Source organism: Callorhinus ursinus, unplaced genomic scaffold (genome assembly GCF_003265705.2).
Source record: "Callorhinus ursinus isolate GAN/ISIS: 27379988/994484 unplaced genomic scaffold, GSC_fseal_2.0 scaffold4, whole genome shotgun sequence".
In the NCBI taxonomy this organism is placed as follows: domain Eukaryota; kingdom Metazoa; phylum Chordata; class Mammalia; order Carnivora; family Otariidae; genus Callorhinus; species Callorhinus ursinus.
Genome location: NW_027397066.1, coordinates 70,264,932 through 70,290,475, shown reverse-complemented (window position 1 = coordinate 70,290,475; position 25,544 = coordinate 70,264,932). Strand labels below are relative to the sequence as shown.

Genomic DNA, 25,544 nt, shown 5'->3' with positions numbered 1-25,544 from the left:
TATCTCTTTATCCATCCATCCATGCAAATGTATACTGAAAATGCCTACTAGATGCAGGACACTGTAATAAGTGCTGGGAATACAGTGGTAAGGAAGAAGGTATGATTCTGGTTCTCGAGCTTACAGACTATTGGGAGAAAGAGGCAGTAAAGACATAAACAAATACTGTGATATATGCTTTGAAGAAATTAGCAAGCTGTTATGTTAGAGAATAATAAAGATCTACTTTATAAAGGGTTGTTATGGCAGGTCTTTGGAATGGTGACATTTAAACTTAAGCCTTAAAGAAGAAATCATTGCTGTAAAATGGAGAGTAAGAGTATACCTCAACTACTGTGAACTTGTTTCCAAACTATTAATGTGATTTACATTATTCTGAGTATTAAATACGAAGCATCTAGCACATTTCAGAAGCTCTCAAGAGAAGTTAGCTCCTTTCACTTCAGTGGCTATGAAAAGCTCAGGAAGTGGGCAAAGTAAGCATATGGTTTGAGGGAGATGAACAAGGTAAACCCCAAAACCACAATGGTAGTACATTCCTCTTTTGCCTAGTGGTAAATATGGACGTTGCCAGCAAGACCACATGAGCAAGGGCTCTGAACCATTGCTGCATTGAACCAAGGGGCATATTTCTGGAGCTGTATTAAATTAGAAACTGTTGCTAATGAACCACATCTACTGTGTATTAATTATAAAGTTTAGTGGATGGTTGGAATTGACACTTGACTTAAAAAAAAAAAAAACTTCTCTATCTCTACTGTGAGGCAGGGAAGGTAATCTTTGGGGAGATTTGTCAAGCTCCAAAGTGGCTAAAGAGATCTCTTTAAATCAATACTATTAGGATCCTAATTGGAAAAATTAATTTCTTGCTGGCTAGGACAAGATGGTGCTTTTAGCTGGAAGTAAAGTTATAAAGTAATGGAAATTTTCAAAATTTCTCCTAACTTTGCATAAAACTTTGGGAAGGAATCACTGGTAGAAGCCACTTACCTCCAGCTCCTTAGAAGGAATTCCTTGATCTAATAAACCTCGCAATGTTCGAATGACTGATTTCAACTTGGTGCCAGTGTATTTACCAGAGGGAAGCACTTTAACGATGGGGAGTGAAGCAAGCTCCTCATTTGTCAGAAAGGGATGATCTAACAAGAAGACAGAAGTTGATTTTTTTTTTTTAAAGATTTTATTTCTTTATTTACTTAGAGAGAAAACACAAGGGTGGGGTAGGGACAGGGTAGGGAAGAGGCAGAGGGAGTGGGAGAAGCAGGCTCCCTGCTGAGCAGGGAACCCGATGTGGGGCTCAATCCCAGGACTCTGAGATCATGACCTGAACTGAAGGCAGACACTTAACCTACTGAGCCACCCAGGCACACTGACAGCAGTTGATTTTTTAAAAAAAATTTCCCCCAAAACTGACTTAGCCAATAAGGGAACTGACTTGAGCCTATTCTCATCTCATCTTTTTTTACAAAAGCAGAGTCTTTAGAATTAATATGGCAGGAGAACAGGTAGGCAGATACCTACAATCAACATAAAATCTTGGGCAGAGCAAGGCCCTTGTACCCAACTTTTAAGGAAACACCTCACTGTTTAGAAATTCTTAAGGCTCTTGGCTCTCATGTATTTACAATTTCTAGAAGAGTTTAATTTTTTTTTCCTTCTCTTAACTCAAATGACACTATTTTCTTGATGAAAATGTATGTAGTCCCGTTAATGCTTTGCACTTAAATTAGCTTCCAAGCACATTGGGGAAAAGATGAAGGGAGATGCTTCAGAAATTCCTTACAATGGGACATTGCACTAGAAATGCTGATGCCTCCTCTCTCTACCCCGCTCGATAATCAGTGCCAGTGTCTTGGGCATTTGAAGTTTTCTCAATACAAATGAAAACTTTGGGGTCTCCAGGAGCTTATCAAACAAGTGATATCAGTGTCTTAGAAGAGATATGTATCTAATTTAGTACCTGCTCTATGGAAACAGCTTACACCAGAAGGCAACTATTATCCTGGAAAAAAGTAGGAGAGAGTTCTTGCTATAGTTTTGCAGCTAAATTAGTTGATTAAAGCTTTCTGATGATGCAACTACTATGTAGGCAACAATAATGCTAGGCTTTGTGGGGTATACAAAGCTGTACAAGATACTTCAAGAAGCTAAACATCCGGTGGGGTGAAGGCTATTTGTAAATACAGAATTAAACTTTTACAGAGCTTAGTGTAAAGGCAACAGGATCTCAAAGGCTGGAGATGAGCATGGGCTACAGGATTTGACAAGAGCACCATCACTGACACCAACAATTTACCTAAATCGAAAAAGTGTTAATTCAACTTCGTTAATTTCCTTTAACAGCTAAGACTTCAGATTACAAAACCATGTCTTTCATTGCATTAGTATAACACTGCCTTTATAAAAAAAAGAGAAATGATACACTGGATGGAGCCTCATTTCTCCACTGGCTCAGTTATAAAATGAAAGAAGCAGTTAATAGGACAGAGCAATTAACTCCTGTTTTTAAAAAATGAGGTTGAGATGCAAGGGTAATAATTTCCTATCTTTGAGCTATTCTACCTATTTTATTATAAATAAAATGCATTCTTCGACTCTTTCCAGTTTGACAAAATTGTGACTTTGTTTTTTTTTTTTTTTAAAGATTTTATTTACTTATTTGACAGAGAGAGACACAGCGAGAGAGGGAACACAAGCAGGGGGAGTGGGAGAGGGAGAAGCAGGCTTCCCACCGAGCAGGGAGCCCGATGTGGGGCTCATCCCAGACCCTGGGATCATGACCTGAGCCGAAGGCAGACGTTTAACCATCTGAGCCACCCAGGAACCCCTGACTTTGTGTTTCTAATTAAAGTATTTACACATTTATTTGTGTGTTTTACTTTAAGCCACTGAGAATTTTAGCCTACACCTGTGCAAATATCTAGTTATATAACTGAATGTTGCTGTTTGTCTATGTGATTTTACTTTATGTATGGAACCAAATAATGTACACAGTGAAATAACACATCCATATAGTCTGAAAACTGTAATTTTCAAAGGCTTATTTTTTTAATCTATTACTTTTGACAAAAGAATTGCTCATAAAATTCTTGCCTTTATCAGAATCTTCATGGTTTGTTGTTTCTATTGGCAATTCATCACTTCCCAATGTTATCTCATCATCATCGTCAGGCTTCGTTTCTTGTGACTTTTGAATCAAGCTATGACAATAAAACACAGTGGTAATATTTTCTTCAGTTTTGTCCCTGAAATAAATTTAAATATTATGTCCTTGAACCCTTGTTTCCTCTACAATTATCACGATACTTAAAAATAGAACATCTGATTTAAAAAATCCAAGTCCACAATTCCTAAAATTCATTGGTAGATGGAAATTAAACTGAAATACAGAATTGTTTAGTACAGTCTAAAATTTATCCTCAAACAAGTCCTGTCTTTGAACCTTAGATTGAAGGAGTCCCCTTGGGGATAGAGAAAGTGGTGCTTTGTTTCTGCCCCTCAATGTGGATAACCCATTATAATTGTGTGAGTGTAACTCTTGTCTTTTTTTTTTTTTTTTTTAAGTAGGCTCAATGCCCAGCATGAAGCCCAACGTGGGGCTTATACTTATGACCCTAAGATCAAGCCCTGTGCTGAAATTAAGAGTTGGATGCTTAACTGACTGAGCTACCCAGGTGACCCTCTCTTGTCTTTTTAATAGCTACCCACTATTGTACTAAATGGATGTATCTTAATTATTTATAGAAGTCTCTATTGATGGACATCTAATTTTTGCTACAGTTGGGGGCTAGAAAGACACTTCTGTATCAGCGCACTCACTTAATGTAATAAAGCACAGTACAAGTTCTCATTATTCTAGGGTACAAAGTAGATGCCATCTCCCTGGTAAGGTGGATGGCTAGGGAAGAGAATCTAGGCAGGAGAAATATTTGGTAATGAGGGGAAAAGGATAATGTAAAAGGCTGAACACATTTCTTCATTTTCTGATATTCAGAAACATCAATAACAGGGTGGCAATTATGCTTTTATGGTGGATGTTTTCCTCTACTCCAGCTAATTGTGGGTTACAATTAACACTTAATTTGCAAGCTCTGCACCTATGAGGTTGCTTTTGTCATCTAGTAAGTATATTTTGTCTGCAAGGATATAGTTTGGAGATCCATCAGGCATTCCCTTCTTTCTCATTCTTTTGATTAGCTGCATTAGTATTTCATGGGTGCTTGTGTGAGTATACCCTAATTTATTCTGTGTATATTATGTTTTTTTAGAAATATAAATGATGTTGCAATTAAATTTTTGTAGAAATGTCTTTGCACACGTGGTAATGGGAGCAATTCTTAGAAATAAAATTACTAGACTGAAGGTTATGTGCTACAGTTCTTTGAATCTATGATACCCATCATTGTAAGATACACTATTGTTTTGTTTACATTAAGAAATAATATTGATGATTGTATATGATTTCAGAGATCTTAAAATTAAAAAGTGTATCCAAGAATTAGTAACATGCAGATAAAATTTATATGTTAATAGTGTTTCTAACTGCCACGCAAATAAATTACATATACTAATCTACCCTTCCTCCTTCCTCCCCTTCCCCTGCCTAACAGAGTAGAGCCTGTATCTTTACAATTCATGGCAGCTGGCCCAGATATTTGCTAATCTTTTAAATTTAAATTGTATGCATTTCTACATTAATAATATGTACTCCCTTGTCTAATTTTAGTTAGTGCAAAATTCACTGTCAATTTGCTTTTCTAGGAAAATGCAAGTAGCTCCCTTTGATTGTTAGGTTATCATCTGATATGGAGCAAAATTTATTTATGTACAATCACTTTGTTGGCCAACTTACATATATAACTTTTTAAAACATTAAACAATGTATCAGGAAAAATCCTATTTTGTATTAGAAACTGTTTTCAAAAAGAAACAAAACTGTGGGGTTTTAAAATGTTTCTTATCTTCTTTGGTTTTATTTTAACCTTACTAGGAGATAATCACTATCATCATTGTTGGCACATTCCCTTTTAGACCTTTCTTTCATTTTTCCCATGGTCAAGGATAAACTTCTTTTAACAAACACATTGTCACACGTCACTAAAACCTCCCTTAATATTCAACCATAGGTCCATAATTTAGTCAAATATTCTCTTTTTATTGGAAAAGAATAAATTAATTTCAAAAGCAACATCTAAATGAAAATCTTCAGAGCATTTCTAAAAAGAATGGAACTGTTATACTTTAAAAGATTATTTTCTTACCTTTCACTTTTTACTTTTTCTTCACAATATTCTTCACAGCCATTCATTTTGACAGACTAAAATAAAGAGAAATAAAAATCACATTAGCCCATTGTTAAAAAAAAATCTATCTCATAATGTTCAATTTTTTTCCTGTTAATTATTTCCTATATTTACTGTTATGTCCATCCTCCTGTAACAAAGACACATAGGACATTCAATTAATGTCAAACTGTGGCTAAGGCATCTTCAGTGACCCAAGATGTTTTGCTGGTTCCACTTAATCACCTTCACACTCATCTTGGCTTTTCATTTCTTATGTAAGGGATATTAATAGTATAGAGGTAAGGAAAAAGCAAGATGAAAAGCTAAATTATGATTATTTAGATATGCATATTTGGTATATGCTTTTACACTACTTCAGTTTTTTTTTAAAGATTTTATTTTTTTATTTGAGAGAGAGAATGAGTCGTGGGGAGGGGAAGAGGGAGGAGAGAGATAAAGAGAGAAAGAGAGAATCAGACTCCCTGATAAGCAGGGAGCCCAATGCAGATTTTGATCCCAGGACCTGGAGATCATGACCCAGGAGCCCTACAATACTTAATTTTAAAATCTGAAAATGGGCTCTCCAGAAATATCCTAGTAATTTTCAATGCGTTAGAATTATCTTTTACTTTTATTATTATTTTTTGAAAGATTTTATTTATTTTTTCGACAGAGACACAGTGAGAGAGGGAACACAAGCAGGGGGAGTGGGAGGGGGAGAAGCAGGTTTCCCACGGAGCAGGGAGCCCGATGCGGGGCTCGATCCCAGGACCCTGGGATCATGACCTGAGCTGAAGGCAGATGCTTAACGACTGAGCCACCCAGGCGCCCCTCCCTTTTATTACTAAAGTGAGGAGTCTCTCCATGGAGAACATAGATCAATCAACTCATACTGTAATGGGAGATGGTGTCTCAGAGACCCAAATACTGCAGGAGCAGTTTGCTACAATTAGAAGAAGATGCCAAGTTTCATTCTAACATGGTTAATAAATCTTACATTTCAATCTTTATTAGGACAAATTATCTTAACAAATGGGAAATTCCTTTCATTTCAAGACCCCGAATTACCTAGGTTGTCTACCTCTATAATCCATCTGGTTTTACTCTCCACTTACCTGTGGCTTCAAATCCACAGTCTTTCTTTTAGTTCTTCAGAATAGCTCACCTTTTTTCACCACAAAGCTCTTCCCATGGAAGGTACTTTTTCTTCATTCAATGTGTCCTTTCCTTCTAAGGATGTTCCCTAACCACACAGTCTGAAGTAGGTCTCCTTGGTTATTCTCTTTTGTAGCACTTTTTTTCTTTTTAAACTTCATAGACCTTATCACAACTTGTAACTGCTTGTTTATTTGGGTGTTTACTTGATCATTCTCTTGCCCTCCCCATTAGACTGTATGATACCAATGACAGTGATAACAATTTCTCACTATTTTTGCAAAGTTCACCTGTATATGAGGGAGGATTGGGTTAAGGAGATTGGCTTTCAGTCTCTCTTCTCATTCTGGATTGTAGGCTCTTTGGAACAGGAAGTAGCTTTAGCACTTGGCCTCAGTGAAAAGATTTAAGATTTTTATCATGGCTAGCCCATCTGAAGGTTAGTTTGTTATCCTACTGCTCAAAGAATCCAGATCCAGCAACCTGAAAACTAGAAATATCTCCTGGATCCAAGACCAACTATATCATCTGTAGTGCCCAGTGTCAAATGAAAATATGGGATCTCTTGTTAAAAAATTACTAAGAATTTCAAGATGGTGATGACACAGCATTATTTTACAAATAAGAGAGGACTTCTTATAAGCACAGGGCTGTGTGATTCCATTGGTTGAGCTCCCATAAAGCCAGGATCCCAGAGTCAAGCATGATTATCGTATAGGTGATGGAAAGCCACTGAAAGTTTTGTACTCTTTGGCTACAAATTTAAAAACTTCTTAAGAATAACCAGGATTAGAAATAACATAGGAATCACACAAATGTATTTCAGCAAAATGATGCCATGTCTTTGCAGGACACGTCTTTCTTCTTTTCATCCTAGCTCTTCTGACCTCATGGAGAAGTGTTCCTACCTCTCCCAGGAAAGTTGCCTGCCCCAAGATGTAGAAAGATCAAATCTCTTGGCACAGCATCTAAGTTGCTTGCTGAACTTACCCTTGCCTATCTCTTCAGTCCTAGCTTTCAAGACAACATGTGACACCTTACCTGCAATGATTTACTGCCATGGAAGTCCCAGGCTGATCCAAACCTTCATGTCTTTGCTAAGCAACTCCTCAGTATGGAATGCTCTTTCCCATAGCAACTCACCTATCAAACACCTTTAAAAGGCTAATTCTCTAGGAACCTTTAATAACATAAACATCTACTCCTGTATGTTCCCTATTATTCCCTAGTTCTTTAAGACACTCTCTGAATTCCATATAAACATTTATCAGGACATGTTTTTACTATAATTTTAAAAATTACACTTACTTATTTACATGTGTAAAAGTCCCAAATTGACTACTAGACCATACAAGCAAATTTAGGACAAAAACCCTGACATACCTTCTTACCCTGTTATCCCCAGCTTAATCAAGTTCCCCTTACTTAAACAAGTTCAGTAATAGCTAAATGAACAGAGTTGAAAGATTAGATGATGATTTACACTATGTATATGACTGGCATTCATAAATAAGACTCAGACAATGGCCTTAAGTATTTCATTAAGAGGTAGTCAAGTGTAGAGTGACAAATTACAGTAGAATGACAAATGAGTGTGTACTATACTACACTCTTTATAATACCATGATTAGTAGCTTAACTTTTGGCCCACAGGGTTAAAACCCTGAGACTTTCAGGGTTGTACATATAATCCAGTAATCCACTACCGGGTATTTACGTAAAGAAAATGAAAACATGAATCTGAAAAAGAAGTACCCCCTATGTTTACTGCAGCATTTTTTTTTCTTTTTAGTAATCTTTACACACAACACAGGCTTGAACTCACAACCCTGAGATCGAGCGTTGCATGCTCTACCATCTGAGCCCGACAGTGCCCCTATTGCAGCATATTTTCAATAGCCATGATACGGAAGCAACCCAAGGGTCCATCAACAGATGAATAAAAAAGATGGAATACACACATACACACACATACACATACACACACACACACACACACACACAATGGAATATTACTCAGCCATAAAAAAGAATGAGTTCTTGCCATTTGTGACAACATGGATGGACCAACAGGGTATCATGCTAAATGAAATAAGACAAAGACAAATAACCATATGACTTCACTGAGATGTGGAATCTAAAAAATAAATGAACAAACAACAGAAACAGACTCATAAATACAGAGAATAAACTGGTGGTTGCCAGAGGGGACAGGGAGGGGGCAGAGTATGGGCAAAACAGGCCAAGGGGATTAAGAGGCACAAACTTTGTTATAAAACAAATCACTATGTTGTATAACTGAAACCAATACAACATTGTATTTCAACTATATTTCAATAATAAAAGTTAAAAAAAACCCCACAAAACTTCCAGGGGTGTAGAATGCAATGTTAAGAACGAATTCAGTAAATAATCTACAATTTGTTTATAGCGATCCCAGAGATGCACTTATGAAAAACTGAATATTTTAGGAAGTTGTAAGAAACTTAAAATTACTCAAATACAGGCAATATTCTAGAAATATAAGATGAAACAGAAAGCTCTTCCAGAATACTGGCTTAATCTTCATTTTAGCTATGGAGATTAGTCACATTTGTCTTCTTTGAATTTGTCTGCTTATGAATGTAATTTCCATAGTGATTTTAACACATTTAGAGTTTGATACAAATGAAACTTCATGTTTTTATCTCAGTACTTTGTTTCCTCCTTTCCTGAAATGTTTTACTTTCTTTGTTTACTCTTAGTTAACACCTCTTCTGAAGCAGAAGTCCCATATATTCAAGTGTCAATTTATCAATTTTAAGGATGGACTGCCCCAAAATGTTTGGTCTTAAACATCTTGAATTCTCAAGGTGCAAGTTTGTGGGGTCTATCTGTACTTTGGTGGTAGAACAACTTATATGATATGAATGTTAATTAATTAATTAAAGACCTTTTATTTGAGAGAGAGCACGAGTGGGGGGGGTGGTGGGGAGGAGGAGAGAGAGAGGGAAGCAGATTCCCCACCGAGCAGGGAGCCTGACATGAGGCTCAATTCCAGGAGCTGGGATTATGACCTGAGCCAAAGGCTGATGCTTAACTGCTTGAGCCACCCAGGCGCCGCTGAACCTTCTTTTTTAGATTTGTACTGGACAGTTTTACATCCTAATTTCTTCCAAGTGAAATTTGAAATCATTTTGGGAAACCACTCTGTTTCTCATTTAAAAAAAAAAAAAAAGTCGAAATATTTTATGGGACCATATTTAACTTATGGGTAAATCTAGGGAGAATTTAAATTTTAGGTTTTTCTATCAAAGAATAGAAATATTTAATATTTCTTTTGCTTCTTTGTAGAGCTTTAAAGTTTTCATAATATAGGTCTTACACATTTTGGGTTGAATTTATGCCTATAGCTTTTATTTGTTTTTAACTATTGTGAATGAAATTTTACTTAATTATATTTTATAAGTGGTTAAAGCAAAGACTATGTTATGGACTGAATTGTGATCCCCCAATTCACAGGTTGAAGCCCTAACCCCCAATGTGATAATGTTTGGAGACAGGGTCTTTATGGAGGTAATTAAAGCTAAATGAGGTCATAAGGATGGGACCCTAATCCAACAGGACTGGTGTCCTTATAAGAAAAGGAAGAGACACCAGGAGTGCATGAACACAGAGGAATGGCCACGTGAGGACACAGTGAAAGGTGGCCATCTGCAAGCCAAGGAGAGCGGTTTCATCAGAAACCAGCCCTGTTGGCATATTGATCTTGGGACTTTCAGCCTCCAGAATTGTGAGAAAATGAATTTTTGTATTTTAAGCCACCTAGCTGGTGGTATTTTACAATGGCAGTCCAAGCACATTAGGACAGGTTACAAACTCAAATGCCTGTGGGAACCAGAGAAATACATACAAACCTGTGAATGCCAGGGTCAGGGCAGGGGGTGAGCAGTGCTGGGAAATCGGAAATGGTGGAGGCAGGGGAGGCAGAGGTTAAAGCCTCAGCAGAGAAAGCAAGCTTAAGGAGATATGTAATTCTAACAATATACAGCATCCTAGAGTGTTTATCTAGGTATTATCCTTACCTCTGTAAAATCTTCAGGTAATGGTGAACCATCACAGTCTGTATCTTCTGCTCTCTCTTCAGATAACTGCCCATTGGTTTTCAATGAACCTGGGAGAGAAATAAATGGGCCAAAAGGAATTAAAATGCTCCCCAGAGGCCTTCTTGTACTCCTTAGTGTACCGGCTTATTCACTCTGGTTCATCTACCTGGAATACAGGCATCTCCTGCTGCATTATTTTGGTTTAAAAGATTCTGGGCTTCCTCATCCACAACATCCAGCAGAGACTGAATAACTTCAGCTTCTTGAGGATCATCATAGATATCATCTTCTTGTACATTAGATTCTTGAAAAACAGGAATTTACGTGAGATTTCATTTTAAAAATATTGATATAAGAAGAGACACTGTGTCAAATCAAAGACAGCAGGTCTTTCAAATTTTAAGCATTTCCTTTGGAAAAGCAGCCAGGACTGGAAAAGCAATTTACACTCATTGAACCTAGACATTTCTAGTCCCAACATGACTCTGGCTGCCATGACAAAAGACCATACAAATACAACTTAAATAAACCAAAATCTATGTCTGTGAATCAATAACTTATTTCCTAAATTAATCCCAAATTATTAACTCATGAAAGAAACTCAAAGAAGTTATGTTACAAAGATTAAGGGTATACTGGGGTGCCTGGATGGCTTAGTTGGTTAAGAGTCCAATTCTTGGTTTTTGGCTCACGTCAGGATATCAGGGTCATGCGATCGAGCCCCCACATCGCATGGTGCATTGGGTGTGGAGCCTGCTTAAGATTCTCTCTCTCTCTCTCCCTCTGCCCAATGCCCCCCCACCATGTGTGCTCTTGTGCACACATGCTCTCTTAAAAAAATAAATAAAATTTAAAAAGATTAAGGATATAATAAGGCAGCCCAAACATCCTCAAGAAACTTTTCTAACTTATTAGGTGAATTACTGCTTCAAAGAATATAAGCAACACCATCAAACAAAAATAGCCATCTTGGGGTGCCTGGGTGGCTCAGTCGTTAAGCGTCTGCCTCTGGCTCAGGTCATTGATCCTGGGGTCCTGGGATCGAGCCCTGCATCGGGCTCCCTGCTCTGCTCGGCGGGAGGCCTGCTTCTCCCTCTCCCACTCCCACTGCTTGTGTTCCCTCTCTCTCTGTTGTCTCTCTCTGTCAAATAAATAAATAAAATCTTAAAAAAAAAACAACAAACCAGCCATCTTTTCTATCATTTAAAAATATTTTTAACATTAGAGATGAGAATGAATACAGGACATTTATACAGTAATGCAGCTAAGAATAATTAATTTTACATTGTTCTTTTATTTCTTTGAACAACAAGGCTTCCTTTTTACACTATAGAAACATGTAAGCCCAATATCATTTCTCTGTTACCTGAATTATTAGGGCATTTAGAATATCTCTGTTACCTGAATCATTAGGGATGATTGATTTGGAAAACTACCTTTGGAGAGAATCAAGTTTGCTGATCCCTTCATCTGATAAGTACAGCATTTTCCTTCAGGGTATAAAACTTCAATTATTTCTTCCCCATTAACCTAAAGTATGAAACCAGAGCAAATCATTAATTTACTATATTACTAACTTCCAAGATTAGGGAGGGACTGTAGATTTCCCCACCATGTCCTTCTCTCCCTCTTTCTTAGTACAAAATCCATTTTATATCTGCACATAATAGATCAGTGTTTCTAGGAAACATCAGTACAATGGAATGTACAAAGAGGATGGGACTTTCTATCATCGAAAACCTCTGGAAACAGATTATATAACATCAAGTCATTATTTTTATTCCAAGAATTCTCACAATGTTTACTATTATGAATTTTGAGTTGCCAAAGAAAACTCTATTATGTAGTATTTCTTAAATCTGTTTGACTGCAGAAATTCCTTTTTTGAGGTATATGTTATGGGACTTATTTTTCATAAAACTTTTTAGGGAAGTTTTATAGGATCACTAAACTTAGAAGTTGAGGGAAAGGGAAAAAAATCATCTTTTAAAAGTATTTGTGAAGCTGTGACTTGGACACACACTCTAGTTTAGCATTCTAGTCAACTGCTGGGTATAAAGATTTTCAAATCTAGGCTAAATCTCACCTCAATTTGAGAAAAGTCACAACGGGTGCGTAACTATAAATTAATATTGACTAGAATGTAACTTTCTAATTCAATGGTAAATTGTGAACACTTCATGGTGCATAGCCTATTGAAAGAAAACTGATTTGAGCAAAAATGCAAAATTAAATGATTAGAATTAAAATAATTATATACAAATAAAAGGTGGTTTGCTCTGAAGATCTTATTCTTTTTATCAAGACAAAAAGTAAAAATGGTAGATGTGATAGAATTATTTCTTCATAACTAGTGGTTACATAACGTCAAGTTTTACTGGATTGTGAAACTCCAATCTTTATGTGAAATTCATAGTACAGACGTTAGCATCAAGGACAGAATACTGTTTGAAAGACGTCCTGAAAGATTTGAACTCCAACAAAAAAAATGTTTGCAATCATGAGTAACAGAGATCCTAGTTTCTAAGAGTTTTATATTAAGTTAAACAGAAATCCTCTCCTTCTCCAACAACACGCTGATATTTAAAAAGAAAATGAACACCATACAGCATGACTAACACTAGATATACATGAAAATTCAGGTGTTCCAGCTGTGTGTACTTGTAGACTTTATGAATAAACAGGGAATAGTGGGTGTTGTTGTATCTCAATTATTTATGTGTCCCAATCATTTCTGCCTAATAATTCTTCTCGTGCAGTATTTTTTCAGGATTTGCTGGACTAGTGAGCTGAAAGACATAGAATTTTGACCTTCTCGTCACCAAATTTTCCTTCTATGCTAAATCCAGCTCTTATTCAGAAATCTTGTTAAGATGATAGGTTTTCAGATTCCTAGGAGACCAATGCCTCAGCTCTGGATCTTACATGGAAAGACTTTCAAATAATGGGGTTCTGAATAGACTGTATGGGATGTGTGTGGGATTAAACAATTCCACAGAATGAAGATCCAGCTGGGGTCATTTTAGAATGTACATTACATGCCGGAAGAAAATCATAAAAAGAAATGCTAACCAAATGAATGGGAATACATAAGGCCTTAAAGGGAAAGCTCAAAGTGGAATTTAGTTATGTATTAAAGTAGTTTCATTAAATCACCTCCAGATTTTTCTGCGCTAATCTTACATGACTTAGGTTCTTACATTTGATTCTGTGGTAAAGCATTTTCCCTATCTTCTAAAAAGCAAATAAGCCTCTACCTTTCGTCAGCACCATCTGTACTAGCAGTACAGAACTGTCATTTGAGAGGCACTGCTGCTCAACACTAACCCAAAGGACCAATTCTACTCTTAATTATGTATGTTCTCTTCTGGGTATGTAAGACACAACCAAAAGAACTGTGCACAATGACAAAAAAAAAAAAATTGCACTAAAGCTATCTATACAAATAATTACTTATATAAGAGCCAAATATGTGCTAAATGACGGAGGGTTGCTTGTGTGGGGGCTGTTCACAGTGTGCTTTACTTAGCAAGGCCATGAGTTCACTAAAATAGATTCCTACTATCACTACATGTATCTAAAAAAGGCAAATATTAAAATGTGAAATCAGTTTGGTTCAAGACAAACAAGCTGGCTATTCAGCTAAGGAAGTATGATATGAAGGCAGCCTTTTCCTTACCTTGGAGAACGAATTACTAGGAGTGACGGCAGGCTTGTGGCAAGGCTCCACGGGGTGATGACCTGAAAGGGACAACACAGGAAGTCAGGGAAGAGCCAGCTGGAACCACAGTAGGGGCATCAAAATAGTGGAAGAAAACCCACATTTCTGTGCATGTTTCTTATTTTTATTAGTACACCGGAAGAGGTCATATTACAGAGAGATTTAAAACCAACTAGATGGGATCAAATATTACAAAAGGGTTTATTCCAAGGAAAGAGCTAATTTCTTGAAAGAAAATACTGTAGTTTGCGGGAGAGCTCAGTTTGAGCTGAATGGTTTTAGTGTGAGACACTGAGTATAAACTATCCTGACTGAATGCGAGAGGTATCACACGTGCTGGCCTATATTTACTTACCATTTAAGGGAAGGTAGCAAGCCAGGTATATCATTTCATAAAGGTTATCAATTTAACACAATAAAATAAGTTATGGATACAACTAAATAGAACTTTTAATATATGTCTAAACCAAATGTTAATTTTAACTCTTAGCCATCAGTACGAAGATTTAATACATATACTAAAATGAAATTATGTCCCTTACCATTAAAAAGTCATATTTAAAAAATAATTTGCTTCATTAAATTATATTTTTACAAGATTTTGAAAGATACAGTAGAGTTTGGAAAAGTTAAAGAGGAAAAAAATAGAAAAGAAGAAAAATACAGAATGACCTAAAAATAATTCCACCCAGAAGGGCACCTGGGTGGCTCAGTGAGTTAAGCAGCCGACTGGTGATTCTGGCTCAGCTCATGATCTCATGGGTGGTGAGGCTGAGCTCAGTGTGGGGGTCTGCGCTCAGCAGGGCCTCTGCTTGAATCTCTCCCTCTGTCCCTCCCCCAACTTGTGTGTGTACACACTCTCTGAAATAAATAAATCTTTTTTTTTAAAACATTTTGTTTATTTATTTGTCAGAGAGAGAGAAAGGCAGGCAAAGGAAGAAGCAGGCTCCCCGCTGAGCAAGGAGCCCCATGCGGGACTCGATCCCAGGACCCTGGGATCATGACCTGAGCCGAAGGCAGACACTTAACTGACTGAGTCACTCAGGCGTACCTAAATAAATAATTCTTAAAAAGGTTTCCATCTAGAAAGATGAAGGTCGACATGAAATTTGTAGGGATGAATTTCTATAATTTTGTGGATGATGTTACAAAGAGCCAAGAATGCCTTTTAATATCATTTCCAGGAGATATAATACATTATTTAACTTCCAGGAAAAATACTGAAAAAAGCATACTAATAACAAACTACTGGTTCAAAAAATCATCTTGGAATAGTACAAAACATAATAGTTTATTATTTGTTATCTCTCCCTCCTGTTCCCCTAACTGCCCCTCATCTTCTCTGTCTCCAAGCAACCACTAATCTGCTTTCTGTCACTATAATTCACATTTTCTATAATTTTGAGTAAATGGAATAATACAGTATAAACTCTCTTCTGTCTGGCTTCTTTCACTCCAAGGTTTTATTTTGAAGTTATTTTGATTATGTTGCTATATGTCTCAACAGACCGTTTTTATTACTAAGTAGTAGTCTGCTGTTTGGACATCTTGGTTTATTCATTCGTTTTTGGACATTTGAGTGGTTTGTGATTTTGACTTTTACAAAGGAAGCTGTATGGATATATGCTTTTTGTGTATGGATATATGCTTTCTTTTCTCTTGAGTAAACAGGAGTGGAATGGATGGATCATATGGGAGTCCCATGTTTAAATTTTTCAGAAATTGTCTGTTTTATAAAATGGCTATGGCATTTTATAATCCCATCACTATAAGAGAGTTCCTAATACTGATAACTATATGATTTTCAGAACTCATAAAGAAATCAGTTCTGTGGGAGTCCAGTCAGAGAACCCCGTAAAGACAGATCACTAGGCAGTTTCTACAAGGGGGGGCAGGGCACAATTCTCTTTAGCTCTGAAAGTTACAGACGACTCAGAAGTTACTAGAAAAATGCTCTCCTGACTATTCTGTGAGACAGTCCGACTCTAATATGAACTGGAACTATTAGAGAGCAGCCAGGATCCATAAGGCATTCAAGATCACAGAGGAGGAGGGGAAGAGATCTGCTTTAGAATTTAGTAGATAAATCACAACTGCAGTAGTGAGATTCCTTTGGTATTTAAATACTACTGCCTGATAACCTAAAAGTTTAGTTATGTATGAAGTACTGAATTCACATTTCAAATACATTAATTTCAACCACATTCCCCTGTGTCTATCATTCTTATTATATTAACACTAGCATTTATTTTTTTTATGTTATGTTAGTCGCCATACAGTACATCATTAATTTTTGATGTAACACTAGCATATAAAAGCTATGTTTACTGAGCCCAATTATGTATTTTTTTTGAGCCCAATTATGTAAATGAGAGCATGGAATCAGTCACCCCAGGTTTAAATTCTGGCTCTAGCATTTATGAACTCTTGTGAGCTTTGGTGAGTTGTCAAACTTCTCTGTGTCAGTTTCCCCTTCTAAATGGAGGATTATAGTAACACTATTCTCACAGGGTTGTTGTGAGGACTAAAGCAATTAAAAGAAGCTTAGTCCAGGATAAGCATTAAATTTATGTTAGAGACTGCCACAATTACTAACACTACAATTTCTATTATTATGCTAAAATGTAAGGCAGATACTTTGTATATTCATTGCCATACTTACAATGTCCAGACCAATGCCTGGTACAATGAAGAGATTCAATAACTGTCTGAATAAATTATTATGTGACAATCATTATGATAAGCTTTTCACATATTATTATTGTATTTATGCTTCATTATAAACTTATAAGATAGATACCACTGATATTCTTAGTTTACTGATAGGAAATAGAGGAAAAATGTTTATCTCTGCATAACTACTTGCATCATAAAATGAATGTATCCTTACCATTGGCTTTGATTGACTGTGGAGTTGAAACAGCAGACCTCTTAGAACTTGGAACCACTGGATGACCATCTCTGTGTCATAAAAAAAAAAAAAAAAAAGAAGAAGAAGAAGAAGAAAGAAAAGGAAATTCCAAATTAAGATGTTTGTTTAAATACCCTTTGGACATTTGCTAACTATTAAGCCTCAGGAATTTTATTTTAGATGGGCTTCAGGGGGGACTAGGCACCCCTGAAGCTGTAGACAAAATTATCAATTTTCATCTACGTATTTTCTGGAGGGAGATATTCTTGACTGAAAAAAGATTAAGGATCACTTCTTTACATGATTTTTCTCTGGGTTTCAGTTTCCCCTCTCATTTAAAATGCTTGTAATATTCATGATCTAATTACTTAGTTCACTGTCATATAGATCACTGCATTTTGTATATTTGAAGCCCTTGATACATATTTTTTAAAAATTATTTAAAGTGAAAACCTAGACAAAATATATTTTTTTAAAGGATTATAAGAAGGATAGTGCCACCCAATGTGAAAAACTGTCAAAAAGACAGCACCTTGGAAGCAAAGGACTAGTATGCAATCTTATCATTGCTAGTACTTGAGAGAATAGGGAGTCTGCCTAAAGTATACAGTGCTGGGAGAAGCAATTTGCCATGGGCCCTGTATATTCTTCCTGGGTACCCCAGAAGTGCAAGGCACTGACTGCTTTTTATCTGGGCCAATTCTCAAGGCTATGTCTGTGGTGAAAAAGCTTGCAGGACAAGGTAACCTCTCTCTCCAAAAAAAAAGCAGGTTTTCTTACAGGCTGCCATAAAGAGGAGGGTTCCTCTTCTCCTCATGGTATTCCCTTCCTGGAATACAACCCACTGCATGTTCAGGAATCCCCTAGGCCCACATATGTCATCTTCAGGAGACTTAGAAGATGTGTGGAATCGACACCAATACCATACCCATGCTGCCTGTGGTTATTCAAAAAATATTTTGTCTCTGATCCAAGTTTCATACCTTCTTCCAGCACCCAAGAAACAGTAATTGGCCGGTTTATTAGCTTGCAAGTCCGGTAAGACCACAGACCCTGCACAGTTCTTGACGTACAGAAAATTACCACAGATCTCTATCCCTCTGTTATGGCTACCCTTTGGACTTTAAAGAGGACAGATATATACAGTAGTGGAGAAAGCTGGAGGAAGGAGGAAGGGGAAAGTAATTGTGACTAGCAACACTATATCTGTAGTGACTACAGTGAAGATAAAAGCAGAAAGGCAAAAGAAAGTGATTTCAGGGCTGGGGGAAAGGGTACTCTACGGATTTTGAGGCAAAAAAATTCAGTTAGATCTATCGTTAGCAGAGATATTAATTTTCACAAAAATATTTTCCAGGTTGTTTGAATACTTTCCTCCTCCACTAATTAACATTCAGCTACATTTATGAAAATAAATATATGCTGATCAAATCTTTAGAAATATAGGAGGGAAACAGAGCAGGGATTACATTCAAAGGTAAAAAGTATGTAATCTAATTTAAAGGTTTAGAAGGAACAAATGTTTATGATCAAATGATTTAATTATAGTTCCTATATTTTCAAAGACATACTATGTCAAACTCACCATGTATCATAGATAAAATGTAACATAAATCTGTAATCTAGAAAGCCTGGTTGTATGTACACTGTAGTAGGCAGAATAATGGCCCCACAAAAGTGTCTACATTCTAATCCTCTAAACCTGTGAATATGTTACCTTACATGGTAAAAGGGATTTTGCAGATGTAAGCTGAGGATCTAAAGATGGGGAGGTTATTTTGTACCATCTAGGCAGGCCCAGTGTAATCACAGGGGTCCTTATAAGTGAAAGAAGGCAGGAAAGGCAGAGTCAGAGAAAGAGATGTGACAACAGAAGTAGAGTGTTGTCACTGCTGGCTCTGATGATGGAAGGGGGCCATAAGCCAAGGGATATGGGGAATCTCTAGAAGGTAGAAAAGGCAAGGAAATGGATTTTCTCCTGGAGCCTAGAGAAGGAATGCAGCCCTGATAGCATCTTGATTTTAGCCCAGTGAAACCCATTTTGTACTTCTGGCTTCCAGAACTATTAAGATAATAAACTTGTATAATTTAAGCCACTATACCTGTAGTAATTTGAAACTAATAATACTTTTTTTTTCTAATTTATATATATTATTAAGTGAAAGAAAAGTGTCCATTAGCACTTCTTATAATGTGAAATTGTTATATGGTGTACTGAAAGTGGTAATTCTATGCCTCATTGGTTGTAGACATGAGGTTTGGGTAGGATTGACTTTGCCCCAGCTCTGGGAATGGGCCAGGACTGGCCTAGGCCAATCAGTATATTCTTATCCCTTTGCCTCAACTCAGGGACTGGCCTTAATTTAGGTCTAAGGCAATCAGCAGACAGTCCTTGGTTTACCACAGTCATTGGGAGGATTGTCAGAAGACTGTTCTGGATAGTGCATCACCATTTTACCTGATAACCACGTCATCTTTGGACTTTTAAAATCATATAAACCCTTTATTGCTTAAACCAAGTTGAGTTGTATTTTTCTGTTACTTACAACAGAAACCATGTTGACAAACGTAGTAACTACATTATTGACAGCTGCAAACATATATCCAAACACTAATCCACTTAACGTGCTCTTGGAATCTCCTATCAATAATTCTATTCTGGGGGCGTCTAGCTGGTTTAGTTGGAAGAGCATGTGACTCTTGATCTTGGGGTTGTGAGTTCGAGCCCCATGTTGGGTGTAGAGAGTACTTAAATAAATAAAAAATGTAAAAAAAAGAAAAGAAGTCTGTTCTAACTTTATTAATTCTTGCCAGTTTAGTCTGTGAGTTACTAATTTAGGAATTGCTTTTTAAGATATCATAAGTGTAATCAACAGCTTGAAACTTGTGCAAACACACAAAACCCATAAGTAATTGCAGAGTACCTTGTTGCTTTCAGCACCACCGAAGGAAGTGACATGTCTAATGCTCTCTTAGCTTCTTCCAAGGTCATTCCTTGTGTGCTGACTCCGTTCACATAGTGGATGATGTCTAATAGCTGGAGATTGCCCTCAATGGCTGCAACTGACCTCGGATTGATATCACTAATATATACCACTTGATGAAGGCTGTCATGACCTCCAGATAAGGAAAAACCTTCAGGGAATAGAAAATATTCGTTTCCTTAGTCTTAAGAGTACTTACTTTTAACCTAGCCAAGAAAATCACACTGCACAAAGCCTGAATGTGCATTACCCAACTCCTCCTTGTTGCATGTTAATGTAATGTCAGGTAACAAATGAGGCAGCACTGGCATCCTGGGTAATTCTAGAACTCGTCCTAGAACTAATCTGACTGTCTTGGGTGCAGCTCGGAGCAGATTCACTGCATCTGTGTGAGTCATGTTTGTAACATCTGTATCATTAACCTACAAAAATGAGAAAGAGGCAAAACAGGATTAGAAGTTGCCATGAAAATACAGTAATCTCCCTACCTGTATATTAGCCAGTAAGAGTGGTCTCTAATTTATTGCTAATTCCCTTTACTGTGGAAATCGTAAGTACAATGATCAAGTAATTACATATGAAATAATAATGTAAAATGTAAATGCATCACTATTTTGTTAATATAGGAAACTTATCCTCATATGAATTTAAGAAACTTTCTGTCCTTGATACCCAGGATAGCTTAAAGCCTATGCTTTAAGTGAGATTAGAGGCACTTCCTAATTAAAAAGGGCCTGTTAACTATATAAAGGCCTTTATCTTTAAGAGGTTGAGATAGAAAATATAAACCAAACAAATAAATGGAGTGTTATATTAACTCAACCTTCTTGTTCTCCTCCAGCTCTGGCTTAGTTTTTGGCTACACTTGCACAAATCCATTTTGATAATGTCTCACCTTTATGAGCCGGTCCCCAGGTCTTAGCCTTCCATCACTTTTGGCTGGATCCTGAATGACATCATGAACATAACAACCAATACTCTGACTGCCTTTGGTTACTGTAAAACCCAGGCTTCCTTTTTCTGATTTAATTAGGGTAATGAGGAGTTCTACTTCCTAAGGGAAGAAAACAGTGACTCTTTAGGTTTTCTATTTTTGCCCATCAATGAACAGAGAGGACTATTATTTCTACTGAATAAAAGAGGAGGGAATCAAACCTTAAAGGGTTAACTGATCTTAACCAAGTGAAGAAGCTAGGTCTATCCAATTCTAGATAGAATATACCCCCATGAAAAGTTGGGTTTAGATACAACACTATGTGTTTGTCTAGACAGCTGAGACAAAATTTACTCATGCTTCAGTTTTTGTATTTTCAGGATAAACAAGGACACATTAGTGGTTATACTTTGGTGATTAAAGAATAGATTTTCAGCGGAAGGTTCAGAAAAATTCTTCATATATTTCTAAACAGTCAAGATAAATGCCAAGAGCCATAAAAGAAAAGGTTTTCTTGTAAAAACACGAAGCCTTTGGTGACTAAATATTACAACACCATTTAATTATACAAAAAAAATTTTTTTTAAAAGATTTTGAATGAGATATGAAGGTTGCTTATAGCTTATAGGGTGATGACACACTTCTAAAGGAAATCATTCAAAGAATTTCTTCTTTCTGAGAAAAGATTATTTTCTCTGCTGAGAATGAAACTGAAGATGTAGATGTTACACACACACACACACACACACACACACACACACACACACACACACACACACACACACGCTTCTAGGCAAACCAGGTATCTGGAGAGATTAACTCCAAGATGATCTTTATGATTTTTACATGCTGAGATTATCAATGGCTTTAATCTTTTTTTGCTTTTTAATTTTCCTACAATAAATATTTATTACTTGGATAATAAAAACAATATTGAAAAGGCTGATTCAATCAAGTTTACGTAAAGGATATTATTCTTGGACATTTGGCTTCCATACTGAATGTAAAGGTTTAGAAGTCCTAGGGCTATTAGTACAATGTAAAGGATTCCATTTGGGCATACACAAAAAAGTGTGGAGGAGAAAAAAATTACACGTAAACTTGATTAAAAATTAAATAGGTAACTCATCAGAATTTGGGAAATAGTAGGTATTGTCTTAGGTGCTCTATGTATATTTCATTTAATCCTTACCACAATCCTATGAGGTTACTAGCCCCATTTTATACCCAGACCTACTAAGGCTCAGAAGAATTAAGTAATTCTACAGGCATCTGCCCAATTACCGCAAGTCAGTAGTAGGGTCAGGATTTATACCCAGGTCTTTTTGCCTTTCCCTCAGATTCACAGCACAGAAACACACCAGACATGTTATCTACTTACTGGACATGGATATGGAGCTACTTTAAAAGACTGCCTTTTCCCTAAAGGGAAATTGTGTGTGACTACATCTTACTTCAGAAAATACGGAATTTTCTTAATACAGAGGAAACAACTCACCAGTTCAAAGTCTTCAAGGTGGTTTTCCAAGTCATTTTTCAAAGATGTCAAGCTTTCTTGTCTAGTTGGTTCAGAAATGTGATATATATATTTATCCATTGAATTAGTGGAAGCAGATTCTGCTTGGGGTTGATAGCTCTGCCCAAGAGTCACGTCCGGTGGTAGAGGGGAAGGAGGACTGCTACACAGACAAAGAAGCAAGACTATTTTCAAATACCTTTCAATCCAGTATAGTAAGTTTGTGCCACAAACAGAAAATGCTTAACAAATATTCATGTCTGCTTTTGATTGCAATCCTAGCTATTTTTTCCCTGACTCTGGACTATGAATTCATTTCATATCTGTTATATGCTAACATTACCAATTTTTATTCTCTGTTCAGGTTTTATTTTGAAGCTCTTTAAGCTGCATAAATTAGTAAGACAGGTTAAAAAATATACTTTTGATTCCTAGTTATTAATTCAAGGCTGAAGCTAAAGTTGTCAGAAGCCTAATGTGTGTTTCAACAGAATAAGAAAAAAAAATAAGAAAAGAATACAAGTCTGTTGGCATTTTGTTCTCTCATCTGTTCTCTGGGCAAAATGACAAGACAGAAAAACTCACCTCAAAAAAAAAAAAAAGAACAAGAGACAGTATTGACTGCCAGAGGGACCTAATCAATACGGACATTCCTAAGATGTCAGGACTAGAGTTCAGAATGACAATTATAAAGATACTAGCTGGGCTTGAAAAAAAGCATGGAAGATACTAGAGAAACCCTTTCTGGAGAAATAAAAGAACTAAAATCTAACCAAGTCAAAATCAAAAAGGCTATTAATGAGGTGCAATAAAAAATGGAGGCCCTAACCACTAGGATAAATGAGGCAGAAGAGAGAATTAGTGATATAGAAGACCAAATGATGGAGATAAAGAAGCTGAGAAAAAGAGAGATAACTACTGGATCATGAGGGCAGAATTCAAGAGATAAGTGATACCATAAGATGAAACAATATTAGAATAATTGGAATCCCAGAAGAAGAAAGAGAGAGAGGGGCAGAAGGTATATCAGAGCAAATTATAGCAGAGAACTTCCCTAATTTGGGGAAGGAAACAGGTATCAAAATCCAGAAGGCACAAAGAATGACCCTCAAAATCAATAAAAATAGGTCAACACCCCAACATCTAATAGTAAAACTTATGAGTCTCAGAAACAAAGAGAAAATCCCATAAGCAGCTCGGGACAAAAGGTCTATAACCTGCAATGGTAGAAAGATTAGTTTGGCAGCAGACCTGGCAGGCCAGAAAGGACTGGCATGATATATTCAGAGCACTGAACAAGAAAAATATGCAGCCAAGAATACTATATCCAGGTAGGCTGTCACTGGAAATAGAAGAGATAAAAACCTTCCAGGACAAATGAAAACTAAAAGAATTTGCAAACACAAAGCCAACCCTACAAGAAATGTTGAAAGGGGTCCTCTAAGCAAGGAGAGAGCCTAAAAATAACAAAGACCGGAAAGAAACAGAGACAATATACAATAACAGTCACTTTACAGCCAATACAATGGCACTAAATTCATATCACTCAATAGTTACCCTGAATGTAAATGGGCTAAATGCCCCAATCAAAAGACACAGGGTATCAGATTGGATAAAAAAAACAAGACCCATCGATATGCTGTCTGCAAGAGACTCATTTTAGACACAAAGACACCTCCAGATTGAAAGTGAGGGGGTGGAAAACCATTTACCATGCCAATGGACATCAAAAGAAAGCTGGGGTGGCAATCCTTATATCAGACAAATTAGATTTTAAACCAAAGACTATAATAAGAGATGAGGAAGGGTACTATATCCTACTTAAAGGGTCTATCCAACAAGAGATCTAACAATTGTAAATATCTATGCCCCTAACGTGGGAGCAGCCAATTATATAAGCCAATTAATAACAAAAGCAAAGAAACACATTGACAACAGTACAGTAATAGTAGGGGACTTTAACACCCAACTCACTGAAATGGACAGATCATCTAAGCAAAAGATCAACAAGGAAATAAAGACTTTAAATGACACACTGGACCAAATGGACTTCACCAATATATTCAGAAAATTCCATCCCAAAGCAACAGAATACACATTCTTCTCTAGTGCCCATGAAACATTCTCTAGAATAGATCACATCCTAGGTCACAAATCAGGTCTCAACTGGTACCAAAAGATTGGGATCATTCCCTGCATATTTTCAGACCACAATGCTTTGAAACAAGAACTCAATCACAAGAGGGAAGTCGGGAAGAACTCAAATACATGGCAGCTAAAGAGCATCCTACTAAAGAATGAATGGGTCAACCAGGAAATTAAAGAATTACAAAAATTCACGGAAAAAAATGAAAATGAAAACACAACTGTTCAAAATCTTTGGGATGCAGCAAAGGCGGTCCTAAGTGGAAAGTATATAGCAATAAAAGTCTTTCTACACATCCTAACACTACACCTAAAGGAGCTGTAGAAAGAATAGCAAATAAAGCCTAAACCCAGCAGAAGAAAAATAATAAAGATTAGAGCAGAAATCAATGAAATAGAAACCAAAAGAACAGGAGAACAGATTAATGAAACTAGGAGCTGGTTCTGTGAAAGAATTAGTAAGATTGATAAACCCCTGGCCAGACTTATCAAAAAGAAAAGAGAAAGGACCCAAATAAATAAAATCATGAATGAAAGAGGAGAGATCATAACCAACACCAAGGAAATACAAACAATTATAAGAACATATTATGACCAACTAAATGCCAGCAAATTAGATAATCTGGAAGAAATGGATACATTCCTAGAGATGTATCAACTACCAAAACTGAACCAGGAAGAAAGAGAAAACCTGAACAGACCCATAAGCACTAAGGAAATTGAAGCAGTCATCAAAAATCTCCCAACAAAGAGCCCAGGGCCAGATGGCTTCCCAGGGGAATTCTACCAAACATTTAAAGAAGAATTA

At 36.6% G+C, this 25,544-nt stretch overlaps 1 protein-coding gene across 17 annotated transcripts in view; it reads right to left on the bottom strand.

The window, feature by feature from the left end:
* Positions 1-25,544, bottom strand: part of PTPN13 (protein tyrosine phosphatase non-receptor type 13) — a 204,381-nt gene that overhangs the window by 10,505 nt on the left and 168,332 nt on the right. For 12 of the 17 annotated variants that reach the window (XM_073891890.1, XM_073891892.1, XM_025887126.2 and 9 more), the window contains 12 exons: positions 22,574-22,754; positions 21,037-21,195; positions 20,392-20,563; positions 20,082-20,292; positions 17,137-17,207; positions 14,205-14,266; positions 11,962-12,055; positions 10,692-10,829; positions 10,505-10,593; positions 5,262-5,317; positions 3,094-3,245; positions 991-1,139 (listed from right to left, as the gene is read on the bottom strand). In XM_073891890.1, coding sequence (XP_073747991.1) covers positions 991-1,139; positions 3,094-3,245; positions 5,262-5,317; positions 10,505-10,593; positions 10,692-10,829; positions 11,962-12,055; positions 14,205-14,266; positions 17,137-17,207; positions 20,082-20,292; positions 20,392-20,563; positions 21,037-21,195; positions 22,574-22,754 — 1,534 coding nt within the window. The remainder of the gene's footprint in view (positions 1-990; positions 1,140-3,093; positions 3,246-5,261; positions 5,318-10,504; positions 10,594-10,691; positions 10,830-11,961; positions 12,056-14,204; positions 14,267-17,136; positions 17,208-20,081; positions 20,293-20,391; positions 20,564-21,036; positions 21,196-22,573; positions 22,755-25,544) is intronic. The other 5 variants (XM_073891894.1, XM_073891899.1, XM_025887132.2 and 2 more) reach the window with 1 other exon arrangement.